This window comes from Salvelinus alpinus, chromosome 1 (genome assembly GCF_045679555.1).
Source record: "Salvelinus alpinus chromosome 1, SLU_Salpinus.1, whole genome shotgun sequence".
Taxonomy (NCBI): Eukaryota; Metazoa; Chordata; class Actinopteri; order Salmoniformes; family Salmonidae; genus Salvelinus; species Salvelinus alpinus.
The window spans coordinates 66,371,422-66,393,454 of NC_092086.1; the positions used below are offsets into that span (position 1 = coordinate 66,371,422).

Sequence of the window (22,033 nt, forward strand, 5' to 3'; positions counted from 1 at the left end):
TGCAAATCTATTTAAAAATTCAATTTCAAAGTTTCAATAATACTGGAGCCAGGCCAGGGTTGACTCTTCACTCAGTTGGTAGGAAAATAAGACCTTGTCTAAAATCGTATCAAAATCATTTCACCCTGTTTAAAATATTTTTTAAACAGGGTGAAATGATTTTGATACGATTTTAGACAAGGTCTTATATATATATATATATATATATATATATATTGTTTTATATCTTTACATGCGTGAAATATTCTTATTGTGTTTTTGTACTCCAGAGAATGTAGTCTGTGTCCATATGCTATAAAAGAGCCACTCGCTTATACTACATTTCCCAGAAGTCTGCATAGGGTGAATGAGCTGTCCCTTTCTGTAGTGTAGATGTCATCAGCCAAGTGCCGAAGCTGGTGGCGTGGGTTTTCTTGACAGATTATCAGTTTTTACCGTTTCCTGTATATTTCTATATCAAGATGACGGTACGTCGTGGCTACTTACTCCACTTGTGCATGTATGATGTTTTTCAGGTTTAATGCTAGTCATATTATGCATAACTAGCCAACTACTTTGTTAGCTAGCACTTAGCTGCATTAGCATTAGCTAACTTGAACTAGCTTGCTAGCTAGCAGCTAACACGTTACTTTGAAAAGACGAAACTAGTCACCGGGAAGAGACCTACGTCTGGCTATCTAGTTAAGACGCCTATTTGATGTTTAATAATAATAAAAAAATCTACATTTTTAAATTATGCATTACATTAATTTTAGGAGCGGAAGGGAACAGCTAAGTTGGACTTCCTCAGAAAGATAGAAGAGGACATCCAGCAGAAATGGGAGAAGGAAAGAACGTTTGATTGTGATGCACCCACCACTATTGGGGAAAGCACCAAGTAAGTCTACTGGGACTGATATTTTATGATCATCAACGCTCTATTTTAATTTTCATGTCCACTTTTCCCAACCAATTTCTAATGGACCACCCTCTCCTTTGTAGCAAAAACAAATACTTTGTCACCTTCCCCTACCCTTACATGAATGGAAGGCTGCATCTTGGTCATACTTTCTGCCTTTCGAAGTGCGAGGTAAGATTTATATAGATTTGACTTACATTTAGCACTATTAGTCTTATGTTCAATATCCTCTGTGAAAGATTCATTTTACAATTTGCTGACATATCTGTCTTTTTCTTTGTAGTTTGCTGTTGGTTTCCAACGCTTGAAAGGGAAGCAATGCCTATTTCCATTTGGGTTGCATTGTACAGGAATGCCAATCAAAGTGAGTTAATTTTAATAACTTGTTTGCTGTGTACATTATACATGGTCGTGGTTGGATGTTAGACATTAAAATGTATTTTAATCCACAGGCCTGTGCAGACAAGCTGAAGAGAGAGATGGAGGTTTACGGCAACCCACCACAGTTTCCGGAGGAGGAGGAAGAAGAGGAGAAGCCCAAGTTTGCAGATGAGTTCATCATCAAGGACAAAGCGAAGGGAAAAAAGGTGAACTTTTGATAAATTTCAATTGATCCTCTGCGCTACTCATATTCTTGGGGGAAATTGTTCCCATTCATACACCATGTAATCTCATTAATCTCTTGTTTTGTGATCATCAGAGCAAAGCAGTGGCAAAGGCTGGAGGGTCAAAATTCCAGTGGGACATAATGAAGTCTCTGGGGTTGAGTGACATAGAGATAGTGCCGTTTGCAAACGCAGCGCACTGGCTGGAGTACTTCCCACCCATGGCCGTGAAAGACATGAAGATGATGGGTGTGAAGGTGAGTGATAATGTCTCGAGGCTGCCTGCTGGTTCGACTTAGGAGGCGCGCACACCACCAACCGCTTGGGAGTATATTACTCGCTAGTGTTCAGTCTTTGGATAACAAAGTTGATGAGCTTAGAGCAAGGATTTCTTGCCAGAGAGACATCGGGCCTGTAACATACTTTGTTAAACGGAAATATGGCTCTCTCGGGATACTCTGTCGGGGTCGGTGAAGCCAGCAGGATTCTCAATACATCGCGCAGACAGGAATAAATATCTCCAGGATACGGAGGGGTGTATTTCATGATTAACGACTCATGGTGTAATTCTAGGAACATTCAGGAACTCGAGTCCTTTTGTTCACTCGACCTAGAATACCTCACAATTAAATGCCGACAATATTATCTCCCAAGATCTGTCATTGCCGCGGCCGTTTACATCCCACCTCAGGCCGATACCTCGACGGCCCTCAAGGACCTTCACTGGACTGACTTTATGTAAACTGGAAACTACATATCCTGAGGCTGCATTTATTGTAGCTGGGGATTTTAACAAAGCAAATCTGAGGACTAGGCTGCCGAAGTTCTATCAACATATCGACTGTACTACTCGCGCTGCTAAGACTCCCGACCATTGCTTTTCAAACTTCCGGAATGCTTACAAGGCCCTCCCCCGTCCTCCTTTCGGCAAATCTGACCACGACTCCATCTTGCTCCTCCCGTCCTATAGGCAGAAACTCAAACAGTACTTTGAACTATTCAATGCTTGTCTGACCAATCGGAATCCACGCTTCAGGATTGTTTTGATCACGTGAACTGGGATATGTTTCGGGTAGCTTGCGATTATAATCTAGACGCATACACGGCTACGCTGACTGAGTTTATAAGGAAGTATATAGGATATGTAGTACCCACTGGCTTAAAACCTACCCTAACCATAAACCGTGGATAGATGGTAGCATTCGCGAACCACCGCATTTAACCATGGCAAGGTGACTGGTAATATGGCACAATATAAAGTGTAGTTTTTCACACCGCAAGGCAATCAAACAAGCTAAACATCAGTATAGAGACAAAGTGGAGTCGCAATTCAACGGCTCAGACACGAGACGTATGTGGCAGGGACTACAGTCAATCACAGATTACAAAAGGAAAACCAGCCATGTCGCGGAGACCGATGTCTTGCTTCCAGACAGGCTAAACACATTCTTTGCACGCTTTGAGGATAACACAGTGCCACTGACGCGGCCCGCTACCAAGGACTGTGGGCTCTCCTTCTCCATGGTTGACGTGAGTAAAACATTTAAATGTGTTAACCCTCGAAAGGCTGCCGGCCCAGACGGCTTCCCTAGCTGTGTCCTCAGAGCATGTGCAGACTAGCTGGTTGGTGTGTTTAAGGACATATTCAATCTCCCTATCCCAGTCTGTTGTGCCCACATGCTTCAAGATGGCCACCATTGTTCCTGTACCCAGGAAGGCAAAGGTAACTGAACTTAATGACTAACGCCCCGTAGCACTCACTTCTGTCATCATGAAGTGCTTTGAGACTAGTCAAGGATCATGTCACCTCTACCTTACCTGCTACCCTAGACCCACTTCAATTTGCTTACCGCCCCAATAGATCCACAGACGATGCAATCGCCATCACTCTGCACACTGCCCTATCCCATCTGGACAAGAGGAATACCTATGTAAGAATGCTTTTTGACTATAGCTCAGTATTCAACAACATAGTACCCTCCAAGCTCCTCATGGCCCTGGGCCAGAACCCCCGCCCTGTGCAACTGGGTCCAGGACTTCCTGACGGGCAGCCCTCAGGTGAAGGTAGGAAACATCACCTCCACTCAGCTGATCTTCAAAACTGGGGCCCCACAAGGGTGTGTGCTCCTCCCCCTCTCTTGTACTCCCTGTTCACCCATGACTACGTGGCCACGCACACCTCCAACTCAATCATCAAGTTTGCAGACGACACAACAGTAGTAGGCTTGATTACCATCGATGACGAGACAGCCTACAGGGAGGAGGTGAGGGCTCTGGGCGTGTGTTGCCTAAAAAACAACCTCTCAGCCAACGTCAACAAAACAAAGGAGATGATCAGGGACTTCAGGAAACAGCAGAGGTAGCACCCCCCTATCTACATCGACGGGACCGCAATGGAGAAGGTGGAAAGCTTCAAGTTCCTTGGCGTACACATTACCGACAAACTGAAATGGACCACCCACACAGATTGTGTGGTGAAGAAGACGCAACAGAGCCTCTTCAACCTCAGGAGGCTAAAGAAATTTGACTTGTCACCTAAAACCCTCAAACTTTTACAGATGCACAATTGGAAGCATCATGTCGGGCTGTATCACTGCCTGGTATGGCAACTGCACCGCTTGCAACCGCAAGGCTCTCTAGAGGGTGGTGCGGTCTGCACAACGTATTACCGGGAGCAAACTACCCGCCCTCCAGGACACCTTCAGCACCCAATGTCACAGGAAGGCCAAAAAGATCATCTAGGACATCAACCACCCGAGCCACTGCCTGTTCATCCCGCTGTCATCCAGAAGGCCAGGTCAGTACAGGTGCATCAAAGTTGGGACCGAGAGACAGAAGCTGTTTTTCAGTCTCAAGACCGTCAGACTGTTCAACAGCCATCATTAGCACGTTAGAGGATGTTGCCTATAGGCATAGACTTAATCTCTGGCCACTTTAAGGAATGGAACACTTTTTAATGTTTACATATCTGGCATTACTCATCTCCTATGTGTTTACTGTATTCTATACTATGTTAGTCAGATTTGGGCATATGTTGTGTAATTTGTTAGATATTACTGCACCGTCAGAGCTAGAAGCACAAGCATTTCGCTACACTTTTTATATTTCGAGTAATTACATAAAACCGATCAGAATGCCGATGTCATGCCGGAAAATGTTTTTCCGTGGAGTCGGTAATATGGACGGCCTTGCAAGCCAGCCTGTTCCCTATACTGTGAACTCTAACAGAAATAACTTAATGTATAACTTCAAGTTAAACAATCGTTGGCACTGATTTACTACTGGTTTCAATAAAATGTTCAGCCAATTTACAAGCAAATACTTTATGAATTTGTTACAAATCAGGTTGCTAGCCAACTTGCCTGCTAACGTTAGCCCTACCAGCCAGTTGAGTCAGCCAGTTGCTATCAGCACCTAGCTTACAGATGCATTAAAGTAAACCAAAGTTTGGGAAATGCATAACGCAATCTAACCAGTTATCAAGTAATGTTACCGGTATATGCAGTTACCTTAGCCAGCCAGTTAAAGTTAGATATTTTTGCCTGTTCACTAGCCTAGCTAGCCAACCACCATGGTGAATATAGCTACGTTATAAGCCAGAAATCAACACCAACTAGTCTAGCAGAGGCAGGATCCCACAGAACACAAAAAAAGCCAGCCGATATAAAGTAGAGACTTACCGATTGAGGCTGAGTTAGGAGCGAGGCGCTTCAGAGCAAGAGACCGCTTCACTGGTCGAGGGAGAGTCAGCTAATCCAATAGCGATATAGTGTGGTAAATCCAAGTAGATTGATTCCAGAGGCAATAATCCATAGGAAAAATTGCCCAAACAAATTGGGGGATGAAAAAGAAGTCCAGACAAGGTACTAAACAGTTAAATCAGGCAGAAATGATTTGCCAGAGGCAAGCCTGTCGCTGGTATAGGAGAAGTCAGAGCAACCTAGACTGGAAAAGCCGAGCAGGACCATGCATCCCCCACGTGTGGGGAATCTGGTTGTTTAAGCCACATTGAGATTGGTGAATTGTAGCTCACCACTACCAACATTCGGTCTGCATGGGTAATGGTTAACGTTAGCCAGCTCAAGTTAGCTAACGCAGAGTAGATTCTCCATATGATGAGAGTACATTGTGTGCAGTTTAGAAGATATCCTGAAATAAGTAATTAATATGTGAAATCATAACTGTTTGTAGTTATAGATAACCAGATCGTGACCAATGTTCCCTTAATTTTATTTTGTAACTAAGCAAATTTCACGTCTCCTGGGCCCAAACTTGAACATTGTGGAAATTCTATGCAGCTTCCAGCTCACACGTTTACTGTGAACACTGAGACTGTACCTGTTTTTACGTGGTCAAGTAGGCTACTGTGGCTATTTGATCATAATGTCGGCCTACCAGAGTGGCCTACCGTCAAGAACAATGGAGAAAATACATCCCATAACAGCTTTAACATGGAAATAGCTGTTTTCATTCAGCCTACTGTAGCACCCAATGTATGGTGTTCAATGTGGGCCTACATTCCATGAGACTTTTGAAAAAAACACGCATAGCTTGATATTACCCTGTTTATCAACTTGTCCTTCAGACAAGGTGACTGAAAATGTTGTTTGATGCAAGAAACCACTTTCAAAATAAAATACATAATTATTCCCATACCATTATCAGAATCAGAAATTATGCTACTCTCTGCCTATTGGCTACTTAGCTTATTGAAGCCTGTCTCAAAATACAACACTGCCCCTTTAAGACAAAATAAACCGCTCTTTACCTGACTCGCTTTTCAAAGATGTTTAGAAATGTACACATTTTGGCCTCCCGAGTGGCGCAGCAGTCTAAGGCACTGCACCGCAGTGCTAGCTGCGTCACTACAGATCCCGGTTTGATACCGGGCAGTGTTGCAGCCGGCTGCGAACGGGAGATCCATGAGGCGACGTAAAATTGGCGCAGGGTCGTCCGTGTTAGTGGAGGGTTTGGCCGGCCGGGATGTCCTTGTCCCATCGCGCTCTAGCGTCTCCTGTGGCGGGCCAAGCGCATGCACGCTGACACGGTCACCAGGTGTACAGTGTTTCCTCCGACACATTGGTGTGGCTGGCTTCCAGGTTAAGTGAGCATTGTGTCAAGAAGCAGTACGGCTTGGCGGGGTCGTGTTTCGGAGGACGCATGGCACTTGACCATCACCTCTCCCGAGTCCGTGCGGGAGCTGCAGCGATGGGACAATTGGATACCACGAAATTGGGGAGCGGGTACAAGAATAAAATAAATGGACACATTTTATGCTCTTGTAGGAAGCAATCACTCCCCTATTGCTGACTACAAATGATCTATAACTGGGCTAATAACTCAACTAGACAGAATATGAACAAAATGTGCACACGTGAATTCATGCAGCTCTCGCTTTGATATCAAAACAAGCGCATCTACTCACGACCGCTCATGCTGTAAACACAGTCCAGTTCAAAGTAAACGGCACAGATCCACATCTGACAATGGTCTATTTGCATCTAGGCCTACTGCAGCCCTTTTTATGCCGCGCCGGTCTGTGTAGAGTCCGGGCTGAGTCGTGCGTGTCAATGCAATAGAATCCTGCTCTGATGCTTTCTGCCTACAACAAAATCTCTTGCATTGTTCATTTTGGTATGTTGCATTGAAAATGGGTAATACTGCGTTGATTGGATCACAATTGCCGCAGTTAAGGGAAACATTCATAGTGCTAACAGGTAAAACTAGAACAGTGGTCACCAACCTTTTCTGAGGCAGTGTAAGCCTGAGATCTACCGCTCAGATTTTTTTTAAACATGACTTAAATGTATGCCTATGCAACGTTAACCAATTAAAAACAGTACTATAGCAATGACATCCATGTATGACTATTTGAAAGTTAAATGTGTGGTTCTCAAGTTAAGATTCAGACCTAAATGTACAGACCAACAACCATTACTACACTTTGAAAGTATTTCAGGTGCTGTCCAGGTTCTTAAGCATAATTATATCACAGGTGGACTGGCGACGCTCCTTCATCACAACCGATGTCAACCCTTTCTACGACTCCTTCGTGAGGTGGCAGTTCATCACCCTGAAAGAGAGGAAGAAAATCAAGTTTGGTAAAAGGTATGTTTAGAACCTGGAAAGGTTTATTATAACCTTGCAATGCGTAAACCTTGTAGCATTATTACATTGATTTACATTCGATAACTTTTTGCAGGTATACCATCTACTCTCCAAAAGATGGACAGCCATGTATGGACCATGACAGGCAGACTGGAGAGGTGAGATTTTCTTTCTACTACATTACATTTTATTCAACACATGCTTCGTTAACAACAGATATCAATGAAATGCTTACCTACGGGCCCTTTCCAACAATGCAGAGAAAGAAAATGGAGAAATAATAATAAATGCACAATGAGTAGTGATAACTTGGCTATATACACGGGGTACCAGTACAGAGTCGATATGAAGTAATTGAGGTAGATATGTACCGGTATATATAACTTGGAATAAAGTGACAGATAATAAACAGTAGCAGCAGTATGTGATGAGTCGAAGTTAGTGCAAAAAGTGTCAGTGCAGATAGTCCTGGTAGCTATTTGGTTAATTATTTCATCAACTATTTAGTAGACCTATGGCTAGGGGGTAGAAGCTGTTCATGGTCATGTTGGTTCTAGATTTGCTGTAGCAGAGGGAACAGGTTATGACTTGGGTCGCTGGAGTATGACAATTTTTAGGGGCTTCATCTGACACTGCATGGTATAGATGTCCTGGATGGCAGGAACATAATCTCAATGAGGTTTTGTCCCTCTGTTGTGTAGCTGCAGCTCTATAATAAAGTTTTTACATTCTAGGGAGTTGGACCACAGGAGTATACCCTCATCAAGATGAAGGTTGTAGAGCCCTACCCTGCAAAACTAAGGTACTGTATGTAGCAGACTAGACAGTGTATTTTTTTGCATGACCTACATTGTCATTGATATGATATACAATCAACTTTGTCACATTTTAGACCTAGCAGTTTGGCCTGATAGCAGGTAACATTTGTTGCTAGTTGGGGAAAGACTACCATCCACCTTGTACAAATACTCTTCTGAAAACTGTTACCCTCAGTGGCCTTAAAGGCAAGAACATCTTCTTGGTGGCAGCTACTCTCAGACCAGAGACCATGTTTGGCCAGACTAACTGCTGGGTCCATCCTGACATCAAGTACATAGCCTTTGAGATGGCCTGTGGAGACGTGTTCATTAGCACGAGGAGGTCAGCTAGGAACATGTCTTACCAAGGCTTCACCAAGGAGAACGGCAAGGTTACAGTGATCATGGATGTTCTGGGAAAGGTGTGCACATTTAAATTACATCCTTATGGTTAAGTGTCTGCACACACACTTACGCAATAATGTACGTTAAATAGCTTGAGTTCCCTCTGGCACGCACGCACAGTGTGACACTGTGACCACGCACTCACATAGTGGTAAATGTCTTTTTACCTTCTCTGTAGGATATTCTTGGATGTGCTCTTAGTGCCCCGCTGACGTCTTACCGGACCATCTATGCCCTGCCCATGCTTACCATCAAGGAGGACAAAGGTATTGGAATAAAGTCTTGAGAATGCTCCAAATACCGCTTTTTAACTGCATCCATCCTGTCTCTGCTAGAGCACATTGAGACGGCTTGAGGCAGTCCTCCTTTTGAAGAGCTAAAGTAGAGCAGTGAACATTGCTGAAATGGACAACAAAGATTACTTTTTATTAGGGGGTAGATCAGCTTTAATATTGCAGATAGATTGTGGCTTCCATCAATGTAATTGCCTGCATCATTTCCAATCCCCCATATTTTATTGATAAATATTTTTTATGTGCCTTTATTATATTCCCCCAACACTACCACCCCCTCCCCTAGTATTCAGACCCTTTACTCAGAACTCAAATCAAATAATATTTTTTTGGTCAAATACACGTGTTTAGCAGATGTTATTGCGGGAGTAGCGAAATGCTTGTTTCTAGCTCTGACAGTGCAGTAATATCTAACAATTTCACAACATCTATACACACATCTAAGTAAAGCAATGGAATTTAGAATAATGGAATTAAGAATATATATGAACGAGCAATGTCAGAGCGGCATAGACTAAGATACAGTAGATAGTATAGAATACAGTATATACATATAAGATGAGTAATGCAAGATATGTAAACATGATTAAAATGACTAGTGTTCCATTTTATTAGTGGCCAGTGATTTCAAGTCTATGTATGTAGGCAGCAGCGTCTATGTGCTAGTGATGGCTATTTAAGTCTGATGGTCTTGAGATAGCTGTTTTTCAGTCTCTCGGTCCCAGCTTTGATGCACCTGTACTGACCTCACCTTCTGGATGATAGTGGTGTGAACAGGCAGTGGCTCAGGTGATTATGGTCCTTGATCTTTTTGGCCTTCCTGTGACATCGGGTGCTGAAGGTGTCCTGGAGGGCAGGTAGTTTGCACATTTGGCAGCGAGTCTTCTTGGGTATGACGCTACAAGCTTGGCACACCTGTATTTGGGGAGTTTCTCCCATTCTTCTCTGCAGGTCCTCTCAAGCTCTGTCAAGTTGGATGGGGAGCGTCGCTGCACAGCTATTTTAAGATCTCCGGAGATCAGGTTCAAGTCCAGACTCTGGCTGGGCCGCTCAAGGACATTGAGAGACTTGTCCTGAAGCCAATCTGGTGTTGTCTTGGCTGTGTGCTTAGGGTTGTTGTCCATTTGGAAGGTGAACCTTTGCTCAAGTCTGAGGTCCTGAGCGCTCTCGAGCAGGTTTTCATCAAGGATTTCTCTGTACTTTGCTCCGTTCATCTTTCCTTCGATCCTGACTAGTTTCCTAGTCCCTGCTGCTGAAATACATCCCCATAGCATGATGCTGCCACCACCATGCTTCACCGTAGGGATGGTGCCAGGTTTCCTCCAGATGTGATGCTTGACTTTCAGGCCAAAGAGTTCAATCTTGGTTTCATCAGACCAGAGAATCTTGTTTCTCATGGCCTGAGAGCACTTTAGGCGCCTTTTGGCAAACTCCAAGCGGGCTGTCATGTGCATTTTACTGAGGAGTGGCTTCCTTCTGGTCACTCTACCATAAATGCCTGATTGGTTCAGTGCTGCAGCGATGGTTGTCATGTTGCAATTTTTCAGCCATTCCTGAACCTGTGACCAAAATAAATCTACATATGAACAGTACCAAAACGTTGCTATTATTTTGGTAATTGAAAAATGCTACATTTTTGTCGTTTTTGTGTATCAGTTATCGCTATATGGCACAGCGGTGCCATTTTTTGTCCTTTTTAAACTGGTCTGCTTTTTTGTTTATCAAACATTTCTTTAACTAATTTTGGTCTTGAACGCAGGGCCGACAGACAAGTTGTGACTTACTGATGTACACCTGAGGGGATGCTGCACTATGAGTCATTACAATTAATAATTTTGGTCCGCTTTGCTCCAGGCGTTTACATCTGCATCAAAATGGTGTGGCTAAATTGAAATATCAGAATGCAGATATCTATGGCTTTGTTTGCTCCAATGTGCATCATCCTGTGTTTGATAGAAAAGGCAGTGACTTTCTCAGAGGACACAGCAGGGGCATTTCTTGTGGTTTGTAGATGTTGGTTTTGTTAGTCATGTGACTTTGGTCCACTTGTTTTGTGACCCCCCCTCCCCCAGGCACTGGAATTGTCACCAGCGTACCGTCTGACGCACCTGATGACATCGCTGCCCTCAGGGATATCAAAAAGAAACAGGTGACACTAACTGTACAAAACTGTGCTCGTTTGTGGCTACTGGTCTGTTTTAGTTAACCTATGCATTGCAAAATGTGTTTTTGTTGGTGACGTAATTGGAGATCACTTGGATTCCTCTTATAGGCCCTGAGAGAGAAATATGGTATCGAAGACAAGATGGTCCTACCTTTTGAGCCGGTAAGCTTAAGTCATACTTGACACCTTTGCATTGCCTCTCACATCCTTTATCTGGTCCTAAATGATCAGACAGTGCAGTATGTGCCTAATATTCACTGCTGCCCTACTCCTCCAGGTGCCCATCATTGAGATCCCTGGCTATGGGAACCTGTCTGCTCCTCTGGTGTGTGACGAGTTGAAGATCCAGAGCCAGAATGACCGCGAGAAGCTGGCAGAGGCCAAGGAGAAGGTTTACCTCAAGGGCTTCTATGAAGGGGTGAGTCCTAATGGCTACACAGAACATCTCGACTATGCATGCGTGTAATACAATGCAGCTTTATTTATCCCCGTAGAACATTTCAGGATATTGGGGGCTATAGATGTGCATCAGAGGTATACAACAGTATATGAAAAATCAACATACACATATTCTCTGATTTTCTAATGAATGGTCTTTTTTTTCTCAGATCATGCTGGTTGAAGGCTACAAGGGCCAAAGGGTGCAGGATGTCAAGAAACCCATCCAGAAGATGATGGTGGAGAAGGTACCCTGGTTGATATCAATTATTTGATACCAATCTATTTATTGCGTTTGTTTATTTTCTGCAACTATGTTTACAATGTGGTGCTGTATGCTACTGTTGGTTCTTTCTCTGACCTGTATGATGTGTTTGATACGGTTCTTTATGTCTCTGTTTTCTAACTGGGATCTCTACCAATGTTCCCAGGGCCAGGCTTTGATCTACATGGAGCCAGAGAAGCAGGTGATGTCACGCTCTTCAGACGAGTGTGTGGTGGCACTATGCGACCAGTGGTGAGTATGGGAGTCTGAAAATATATCCAGATTTATGGTCGTTTTTCTGTTTTGTGTCTATTCACTGATAGCAATGGTGAAACGGCGCGATATTCAGTGTGGATCCAAGGCTCCCTGACAGCATAGACAAGTATCTAAGGATAATTATTAGGGAAACTCTAAACTGAACATTTCTGAGCTAAATTCCTAAAGTATGTGGTGTCTGTCTGACAGGTATCTGGATTATGGAGACAAAGAGTGGAAACAGCAGGCCATGGAATGCCTGAAGCCACTGGAGACGTGAGTCATTCCGCTGTTCTGTCGCTCAACTACCCCAGCTCCCTTCATTGACTATACCACTGCTAACAAGCGCCTTGTCAAAGGAATGTGTCAGCGTGTTGACGATTTTGTTGGCTGTGTGTCTGGTCAATACGGATATGTTAAAACTGTGCTTCCTGTATATGTTTGACTCTTTAGGTTCTGTGACGAGACGAGGAAGAACTTTGAGGCCACTCTGGACTGGCTCCAGGAGCACGCCTGCTCTCGTACCTACGGACTGGGTGAGGAGGGTGACAGGCGGTGGAGGAGGGTGACAGGCGGTGGAGGAGGGTGACAGGCGGTGGAGTTAGTTTGTCACAATACAGCGGGTTCTGTGCAGAACCGGGAGGTTTTACTGACCATGTGACCGTACAACTCTGGGCCTTGTTATAGCTATAAAATACAGTCTGTAACTAGACCCCGTAGAGAGTCACATTGTCAGAACTTTCTGGGACCTCTCACGTCCAGAGCATCTTTTGAGACCATCAGTAACCGTTCAGAGCCTTTTTGGAATTTGCATGGACTTAAGATGGAGACAAAATACCCACAATAAGGAAGCATTTTTTAGTAAGTCATGTGCCAAACTGGAGGAAGGACACGTTTCACATGCTTAATGATTAGTTATCCATTTCATTGGTGGATTCATTATGCTAAGCCATAGTAATGATATGATAAGCATATCCCTTACCGTTCACATTAAGTGTTTGATTGTTGTGTTTTTTTGTACTGTGTGCTTGTTGCCATAGGTACAAGGTTGCCGTGGGACCAGCAGTGGCTGATCGAGTCCCTATCTGACTCTACCATTTACATGGCCTACTACACCGTGGCTCACTTCCTCCAGGGGGGAGTGCTCAACGGACAGGGACCCTCGCCTCTAGGGATCAAGTATGCGCCACTCGACTCTCACACGGTTGTCTTATTTAGCGGCGATAGGCATCTGTGGATGCAGATGGAAGATATTGCAGCATGTTCAGATGTCCTTTTAAACATATTGCAATGGAGAAAGTTTGTATTGTAGTAGTTGGCGATGTATATGATAATCATGTACTGTTTTGCACATGTATACCTTTTCGAGGAAGAGAATAAATGCGCTGTGCCAGAATTCTGAATCCCTATTTGGTTATGGATACAGTACTATTGGAGCCACTACATAATCTGATTCTGTGCCTGCACACTCTCTCTGTAAGGCCAGAGCAGATGACCAGGGAGGTGTGGGACTTCATCTTCTTCAAGAGCTCTCCCTTCCCCAAGACGGACATCCCCAAGGAGCACCTGCAGAGGCTGAGGAGGGAGTTTGAGTACTGGTACCCCGTGGATGCCCGTGTGTCTGGGAAGGACCTGGTGCCCAACCACCTATCCTACTACCTGTACAACCACGTGGCCATGTGGCCCAATGACAGGTGAGACGTACCACCTTCCTGTCTCTGCCCGCCTGCCTGCTTGCCTCTCTCTGGTGCTAGGGCTGCTGCAGGGGTACAAGTCCGGTATTCCTCCTAATTAATATAATAGTTTAGATTTAAATGTTTACATGCTTTGCAAGAAGAACGTAGGCTTACATAGAGGAATTTGAAGTTTGAAACGAGACAATGGTAGCCACAACCATTCAAAAAAGTAACTGGTGCACATTGTTATAAATTTATCGTTATCGTGATAATTCAGTACATTTATCGTTATATGGATTCTTGTCCATATCGCCCAGCTTTAAGCCTAATGGCAATTCACTGCAGGGTCTAATCAGTTATGGGTTTGACGCCTTGCAGATTGTATGGAATGTAAGACAATTTCTCCAGAGTCCCATGATTTTCAAGGAGATTATCTTTGTGTACACAGCGGAAAATGGCCGCAGGCAGTCCGAGCCAATGGTCACCTGTTATTGAACTCTGAAAAGGTGTGTTTTTTCCCTTCTCAAATAGATGTTAACTGCAATGAACTCTCCTTTTTCTGTCTCCTGCTCTGGCATGATGGGAGCAGTGTGTTTGTCTGAAGACGTCAGTGTCTTGCACAAAAAGCGTGTGTGTGATCCTCCTAACAATCTGTGTTTGTATTCATCAGATGTCTAAATCCACGGGCAATTTCCTCACTCTGAGGGACGCCATCGCCAAGTTCTCTGCTGACGGTAAGCATTCCAGCCTCTTAACACAATGCTTCCTAATTGCTATGAAGCTTTATGAGGAACAGTCATTTATTCCCGGAAGTCGTTAGCATAATCAATTAGTTATTCTTTACTTCTCAATGTTTCTCCTCTGATGGGAGGGTGGCTTGCTTTATTTGGGGAACAGAAGGGGGAGCAGAGCAGTGGGATCGCTTCTCCTGCCTTCCTTTTGATCTCCTCTTCCTACTTGGAGAATAGAAATCAATGCCATCTGTCCCAGAGTGGTGATGGGAGATGAATCATTTTGAGATGATGCCATGCCTGAGGCTGAGTGCTTCGTTCTGGTTATTTATGTAGACGTTGGACTGCCTAAATACACTGCGCTCTTCACATACTTTTGTAGAAGACAGGAGAGGATGGAGGGGAATGTTTCTTTTTTTTATTTTTTTATTTTTATTTTATCCCCCTTTTCTCCCCAATTTTCGTGGTATCCAATCGCTAGTAATTACTATCTTGTCTCATCGCTACAACTCCCGTACGGGCTCGGGAGAGACGAAGGTCGAAAGTCATGCGTCCTCCGAAGCACAACCCAACCAAGCCGCACTGCTTCTTAACACAGCGCGCCTCCAACCCGGAAGCCAGCCGCACCAATGTGTCGGAGGAAACACCGTGCACCCGCCCCCCTCAGTTAGCGCGCACTGCGCCCGGCCCGCCACAGGAGTCGCTGGAGCGCGATGAGACAAGGATATCCCTACCGGCCAAACCCTCCCTAACCCGGACGACGCTAAGCCAATTGTGCGTCGCCCCACGGACCTCCCGGTCGCGGCCGGCTGCGACAGAGCCTGGGCGCGAACCCAGACTCTGGTGGCGCAGCATAGCACTGCGATGCAGTGCTCTAGACCACTGCGCCACCCGGGAGGCCGGAGGGGAATGTTTCTGACGCTCTGATTGTTATTATGCATAATTTTACAAATTGATCAAACTCAGCTTTTTTAGTGTCAAAGTGCTTGTTTCTAGCAGTGCCGCTGTAATAGTGTGTTTGTGTTTAACACTCAGGGAACGCACACAGTCTTACCATGTTGTGTGTGCCTTTGCCCAGGGATGCGCATGGCCCTGGCGGACGCGGGAGACACAGTGGAAGACGCTAACTTTGTGGAGGCCATGGCCGACGCTGGCATCCTGCGCCTCTACACCTGGGTGGAGTGGGTCAAGGAGATGATAGCCAATCAGAACAACCTGAGGACCGGGCCAGCCGACACCTTCAACGACCGTGTGTTCGGCAGGTACAGTCGAATGAGACAAAAATGAGTGTGGATTCGTCATCCAAACTCAACTAACAACTAATTGATCTCTAGCGAGGATAAATGTCTGACCTTAGCATAGTTCTAAGACTGACTTATTTCCCCCTGTTCAGTGACATGAATGCAGGCATCATGAAGACCGAGCAGCACTATCAGAGGATGATGTACAAGGAGGCGTTGAAGAGCGGCTTTTTTGAGTTCCAGGTAACAAGCTGACATCTGCCAGTGTTTGTGCAGCGTGCCCAATCACCAGTGATGAGACCCTAAACTGTGTGTGTGTCCTGGCAGGCGGCCAAGGATAAGTACAGGGAGCTGGCCATCGAGGGGATGCACCGGGACCTGGTGTTCCAGTTCATTGAGAAGCAGACCCTGCTGCTGGCCCCCATCTGCCCACACCTCTGTGAACACACCTGGGGTCTCATGGGCAAGGTAAGGGTGACAGGGCTCACAATATGACAACCTCTAAAGGCCATACATCCATATCAGAACCTTGTCGGGATGAAAGGCTATACTTGGTTTTCCGAATAACAACACGTTTTTAATAGGTTACGCATGTACGTACTGAAACTAGTTTCTATACAATTTCCCCTTTCGCAGTCCAGTTGCTCTTGGCTTAAACAAAAGGATGTAGGATCAGCTTTCCCTACTGAAGTTAAAACCGCAACCCCCTCCCCCCAAAAAAGGTTGTGGTCATAAATATTTCCATAATACCCCCTCTCTCCCCAGACTGGCTCTCTGATGAAAGCATTGTGGCCAGTGGCAGGTCCAGTAGACGAGGTGCTGATGCGCTCTTCTCAGTACGTCATGGAGACAGCCCATGACCTAAGAATACGCCTCAAGGCCTACCTGGCACCCCCCAAGAGCAAGGTAAGACCGATAGCTACCTGGCACCCCACTAAGAGCAAGGTAAGACCTATAAGCTACCTGGCACCCCACTAAGAGCAAGGTAAGACCTATAAGCTACCTGGCACCCCACTAAGAGCAAGGTAAGACCTATAGCTACCTGGCACCCCACTAAGAGCAAGGTAAGACCTATAAGCTACCTGGCACCCCACTAAGAGCAAGGTAAGACCTATAAGCTACCTGGCACCCCACTAAGAGCAAGGTAAGACCTATAAGCTACCTGGCACCCCACTAAGAGCAAGGTAAGACCTATAGCTACCTGGCACCCCACTAAGAGCAAGGTCACATTAACGCTCTGCCAAGGTGCAGAGAGATCTGGGCACACAGCCAACCGGGAACTAGCCATTTTATTGCAATGACAATACATTTGTACTAGTACCACAGTAATAGCGTGAGTGAATATTAATGTGTGCTTTATGGAGCTGAACTAAGTTTTGAAATGCACCTTTGTGGTTAATGTTTGATGAAAAGCCTAATTGTTAAATGAGACACAATGGTCCTGCAGAATCTTCTCCCTTTCACAGAGCACATTAAGCCAGAAAACAAGTCGCTTCATTAAACCATGACAATACCAGGCCTTGGCTACAGGCAAAACTCACTAAGTTGAGCAGCCATTCCCCGATAGTGACATGTTAGATCTCATTGTTTTAGTAATGTTCTCACAGCACTGCAGAGACCAATGAGCTCTCACTCTCAAATGGATACAGTCCTAGACAGATGTTAACCTGATGATGGAGCCTGACATTTTATCTTGTGTAGTAGCCCGTTTTAGTGACAAGCATGTATGGCGGAGCGCTATATAGTCATAGCTTCTAGCATGTATGTTTTTTTTTTTTCAACCTTGTCTACATTTTGACATTCCATTAGTAAGTGCCTGGAGGCAGCAGGGAGCACAGATCCTATAATTCATATATGGTTCTAGCTATATGTAATTATATGGCAAAGGAGAATATTACAACTTGAAGCTCTCTTTCATACGTTTTATTCGAGTTGTCCTTTTTATTTTATTTTACAACATTTGTATACTCAATCGGAAATTACCCATACGTTTCAATCGCACTATATAGCTGAACTTCCGCGATACGGATTGAATCGTGACCATCAGTGAGAACAGCTCTACTTCAGAGACCATTAGACTAGCTGTAGCATCCTGCCATGGGGACTAGACATATTTAATGTGTGGCTCACACACACCCTCCACTACTCATCTCAGAAGAGAGGGGTGGGAAAAGCGAACGTGAAGGTAAAGTGTCTAGCATGGTGACTGGAAGAGACGACAGCTGTCATGTAAAATGAGTTCACGGATGCCCGGCTCCACTTGGCACAGAGACTGGTTCACACAGTAGCTTTTAGAGCGGGATAATGACTACTGCCGATAGGTTTCAGCAGAGGGTGGTCTTGTATAACGGGAGTGGAGTAGGCTTGGCAGCATTAACTAGAGTGACTTTTCTCAGTCATGTCATATTAATCCAGGCGGTGTGATAATGGATGTCAGGCTGGATCAGGACTGCCTGCTCTGATGCGCATCGCAGCCAGGGTAATGCTACTGCTGTTGTTTAATAAGACTGGAACAGTACTAGCAGACTGACTGAGCTCTCCGTTTTCCGTCTGTGTCCCTCCCCTCAATAGAAGGGTGACGTGAAGCCCATGGCCAAGCCCTCCCACTGCACCATCTACGTGGCCAAGACGTACCCCTCCTGGCAGCACAGCGCCCTCTCGCTGCTGGGAAAACACTACAAGGCAAGTACCAACCCCCAGGAATCTGCCTGATGGGGAATCATACAAGGCAGACTGGGAATCTGGGGGAAAGAATCCACTATGAACCTGACTCAACTAGGTTTTTAATCTGAGCCCCAAAGGACACCCTATTCCCTATGTAGTGCACTACTTTTTACCAGGGCTCATAGGCTGAGTCCTATAGGTTTCTGGTGAAAAGTAGTGCACTATATAGGGAATAGGGTGCCATTTGAGACACACCCTAAGTCTGTTTATAAATAGATAGTTATAAAATGTGAGTTCAAGCTGTTCCCTCCTGTTGTTTTGGGGTGGAGTTGCTACAGAATGGAGAGACCCTACTGTGATCTGTGATCTGCCCAGAGGCAGAAAATGTCATTCTGCTGACAACCTGGAATCCCCTTGATGATAGACTCTGACACTCTTCCCCCCCCCCCCTGTTCGTGTGTGTTCTTCCCTGTGTGTGTGTGCAGAGCAACAAGGGCGTTCTGCCTGATAACAAGGTCATTGTCATGGAGCTTGGCGCCCTGCCGGAGCTCAAAAAGTACATGAAGAGAGTGATGCCATTCGTGGCCATGATCAAGGTGAGGCCGAGGACAGGAGGGTTGGCCCTTTTCCGCTCCCCCAGGGCCCTGATCTATGGTGGGGGGGGGTCTCACTATAACAGTTCTCGGCTGACCTCTGCCAGGCTTTGCATTCTCACAAGGAGACTAATACAAATAAACATCTCTCTGTACAGTTAAGCACATCGAGGACAATATTTCCTTCATTAAATCAATTGTATTCATACAGGGGCAGCACAACAGTGATTTGCTAGCCTTACTCAGTGGTTGAGCTCAGCATGGTGTATTGCTAGAGGTATGGCTGTGCCAAAGTGATCAAACAAACCAGCCAGATGATTGCCTGTGTTCCAAGCCAGATTGCCTGTGTTGACTAAAACCGTGCTGTATGTCAAATAAATGGATGTGAACATGAGCGCTTTACGGCTAACTGCTGTGTGTTGTGTTCCTCAGGAAAACCTGGAGAAGAATGGCGCCAGGGTTCTGGACCTGGAACTGGAGTTTGACGAGCGAGCCGTGCTGCTGGAGAACCTAGTTTACCTGACTAACTCTTTGGAGGTACACCAAACACTATGTTGTGGAGGACAGGCTCTACAACCTGATGTTCGTTCTCTAACTCTTAGCCCCCTGGTAACCACTGAAACAGGTGTATACATCCATCAAGCCGTTGTTGTTAAATAGCCCTCGTTCCTGTTGACTTCTCTTTTAGTTTGCCTGTTCATTTATCCCTCACCTCGAGGGTGGAATGCAGCTATTTTGTATCTGCTTAAGAGCACGACTGTCCATACAGCCCTATGTGTTTTATCAATCTAACCTATTTCCCACCTCATTCATTATCCAAGCTAATTCCCCACTAGGGAAGTGTACTTTATTAGTACTGTATTGACCAGAGTGATTCAGCCAGCCCCCTTTATTTAGAGGCATCTATTGGCACACAAAGATCTAGTTTGTAATCCCCTCTGTAGCCAGTCTCAATTATACTGAAACGACAACAGTTGCCTTGAATGTGCAATCAGGGTAACTTTGCTGCAGCGCCAATCGCTTCAGGATTTCAGGCTAATGTCAATGCTCTTTTATTTGCCCTCCCCCTGTTCACCACAGTATGAATTCGGAACATTTTGAACACACTCTGCATGTCACACTGGCCCTGTCAAATATTAAACTACTGTGCTAATTGTTTCTCCCTCAATCTTTCTCGTTCTCTCTCGCTTTCTCATTCTCTCTCTCGCGCTCTCCTCTTTTCATCCCCAGCTTGATCAGATAGATGTGGTATTCACATCAGAGGCAGATGACAAAATAAAGGAGGACTGTTGCCCAGGGAAACCGTTCAGTGTCTTCAGATCCGAAGTAAATCCTACCACTATTTCTGCTTAATCAGCCCTCCACACAGATTTTTGCATCATTATAGTTGCATCAACAGAGTTTTGAGAGACATCTTTTTATTTTTAGACCATTCATCATTTTTTTTCTTAAACCGCAATGTGCACTTAAACATTTTTGAAAGCCATGGTAAATAATTCACGACAACATGCATATGCATGTCCGTATAATGATTTGAACACTTGGTGAATGATGCATTTAGTTCAGACTATTGAGCTGTGTGTTTTGTGTCCCCTAGCCCGGTGTGGCAGTGTCCCTGCTCAACCCCCAGCCATCCAACGGTCTCTTCACCACCACTATTGACATCCGACAGGGCGACAGCAGAGACGGCATCATCCGCAGACTATCCAAAGTCAACAGATTCATTAAAGGTATGTTATTAAACCCCCGAGGACCTTGCGACTTCACTGCTTTCTTATTGATACCGTGTAATTGAACCATATTTTATCATGGTTTGTTAATAGCCTGCCCTGGGCTATTGCTGTTTCCTTGTTCACTTTTCAAGTTAGTTTTACTGAGGGAGTATACATTGTTCTTTTAGATGTACTAATTGTTTAAGTCTAGTAGTAATTAGAGGAGTACCCTGCTCTTAGTTTCCGTACAGTAACCTCTGATCATACAATTAGCAGAATGTTGTTATTTTATGGTTGCTGTTCAACACGTCCCTTATGTCCTGTAGACCTGACTGACGTGAAGCATTTACATTGTCTTCCTGTCCCCTTGCAGACCTGTCCAAAGTGAAGCTGATGCGCTTTGAGGACCCTGTCCTGGGGCCTCGCCGGGTGCCCGTCCTGGGGAGGGAGGAGCAGGGCAAGCTGCCCATCTCTGACAAGTCGTCCTTCAGCATCAGCCTGGCTGACAGGAAGGTCCTCATGACAGACAATGGCCTCAGCATAGACATAGGAGACACCCTGGTGTACCTGGTACAATAGAGCACAGGTCTTGGGTCTGTTTCAATACTTTTACAATGCTTCCATCCTTGAGGAAATCACTGGTCTTTCAAGGGCTAATCTAGTCTCATAGATATCAGTAATTACCTCAAGGAAGGTAGGAAGGATGCATGTTAAAACCATTTGAACAGGGCCCTGCTCTCTGTGTAGGGGTGAACAGCAGGAGGCTATAACAGAATGACAAGACAGCATTTTTCTGCTGTAGATGTTACTATGTGCTCTTTGACATACACAGCTCTGTGGAGTATAGCCAGGAAGTAGTCTTGCCTTTACCTTTTCTATTCAAGTGGTTAAAAAATAGAATGTGTACTCGTGTGTTGTCCTCTCATCATATACAAAATGCAATTATGTTGTTTCAGCGATTCAGTGTCTCAGGATGTTTTAAGGAATGGACGAAAGAGTAATTGTACAAGGTGACGTGAATTTTCCTAAATTAAATAAATCTTTAACGTATTTGGCTGGTGCATTTCTTTATTTTCATCCATGTTGGGATATATGTCCCATATTATGGTCACATTGAGCTCCCTCTGCAGTGGTCCTCTAGGTCAGGGTTTCCTGAAATCAGTCATGCAGTTGAAACACGGTCTACCT

The 22,033-nt window shown here is 44.9% G+C and overlaps 1 protein-coding gene across 1 annotated transcript; it reads left to right on the forward strand.

Annotated features, from left to right (window-relative positions):
• Positions 1 to 323: 323 nt before the first annotated feature.
• Positions 324 to 21,895, forward strand: LOC139583750 (leucine--tRNA ligase, cytoplasmic-like). The gene is made up of 32 exons (XM_071415179.1): positions 324 to 467; positions 756 to 877; positions 982 to 1,069; positions 1,182 to 1,262; positions 1,351 to 1,485; positions 1,599 to 1,760; positions 7,499 to 7,611; positions 7,706 to 7,769; positions 8,346 to 8,413; positions 8,605 to 8,830; positions 8,992 to 9,079; positions 11,179 to 11,255; positions 11,379 to 11,432; positions 11,548 to 11,688; positions 11,879 to 11,956; positions 12,140 to 12,225; positions 12,439 to 12,504; positions 12,682 to 12,764; positions 13,269 to 13,407; positions 13,710 to 13,922; positions 14,353 to 14,410; positions 14,575 to 14,638; positions 15,714 to 15,897; positions 16,029 to 16,119; positions 16,204 to 16,344; positions 16,642 to 16,782; positions 18,448 to 18,558; positions 19,026 to 19,136; positions 19,566 to 19,670; positions 20,364 to 20,459; positions 20,731 to 20,863; positions 21,219 to 21,895. Exons 1-32 carry the CDS (start codon positions 462 to 464, stop codon positions 21,422 to 21,424), a joined length of 3,531 nt encoding a protein of 1,176 aa, XP_071271280.1. The 5' UTR covers positions 324 to 461; the 3' UTR covers positions 21,425 to 21,895.
• Positions 21,896 to 22,033: the final 138 nt, after the last annotated feature.

What these genes read in the sequence shown, in the direction of transcription:
- LOC139583750 (XM_071415179.1), top strand. An exon ending in TCTGCCTTTCGAAGTGCGAG is followed by an intron (nt 1,070 to 1,181) that starts GTAAGATTTATA and finishes TTTTCTTTGTAG; the next exon opens with TTTGCTGTTGGTTTCCAACG. An exon ending in CCTGGGGTCTCATGGGCAAG is followed by an intron (nt 16,345 to 16,641) that starts GTAAGGGTGACA and finishes CTCTCTCCCCAG; the next exon opens with ACTGGCTCTCTGATGAAAGC.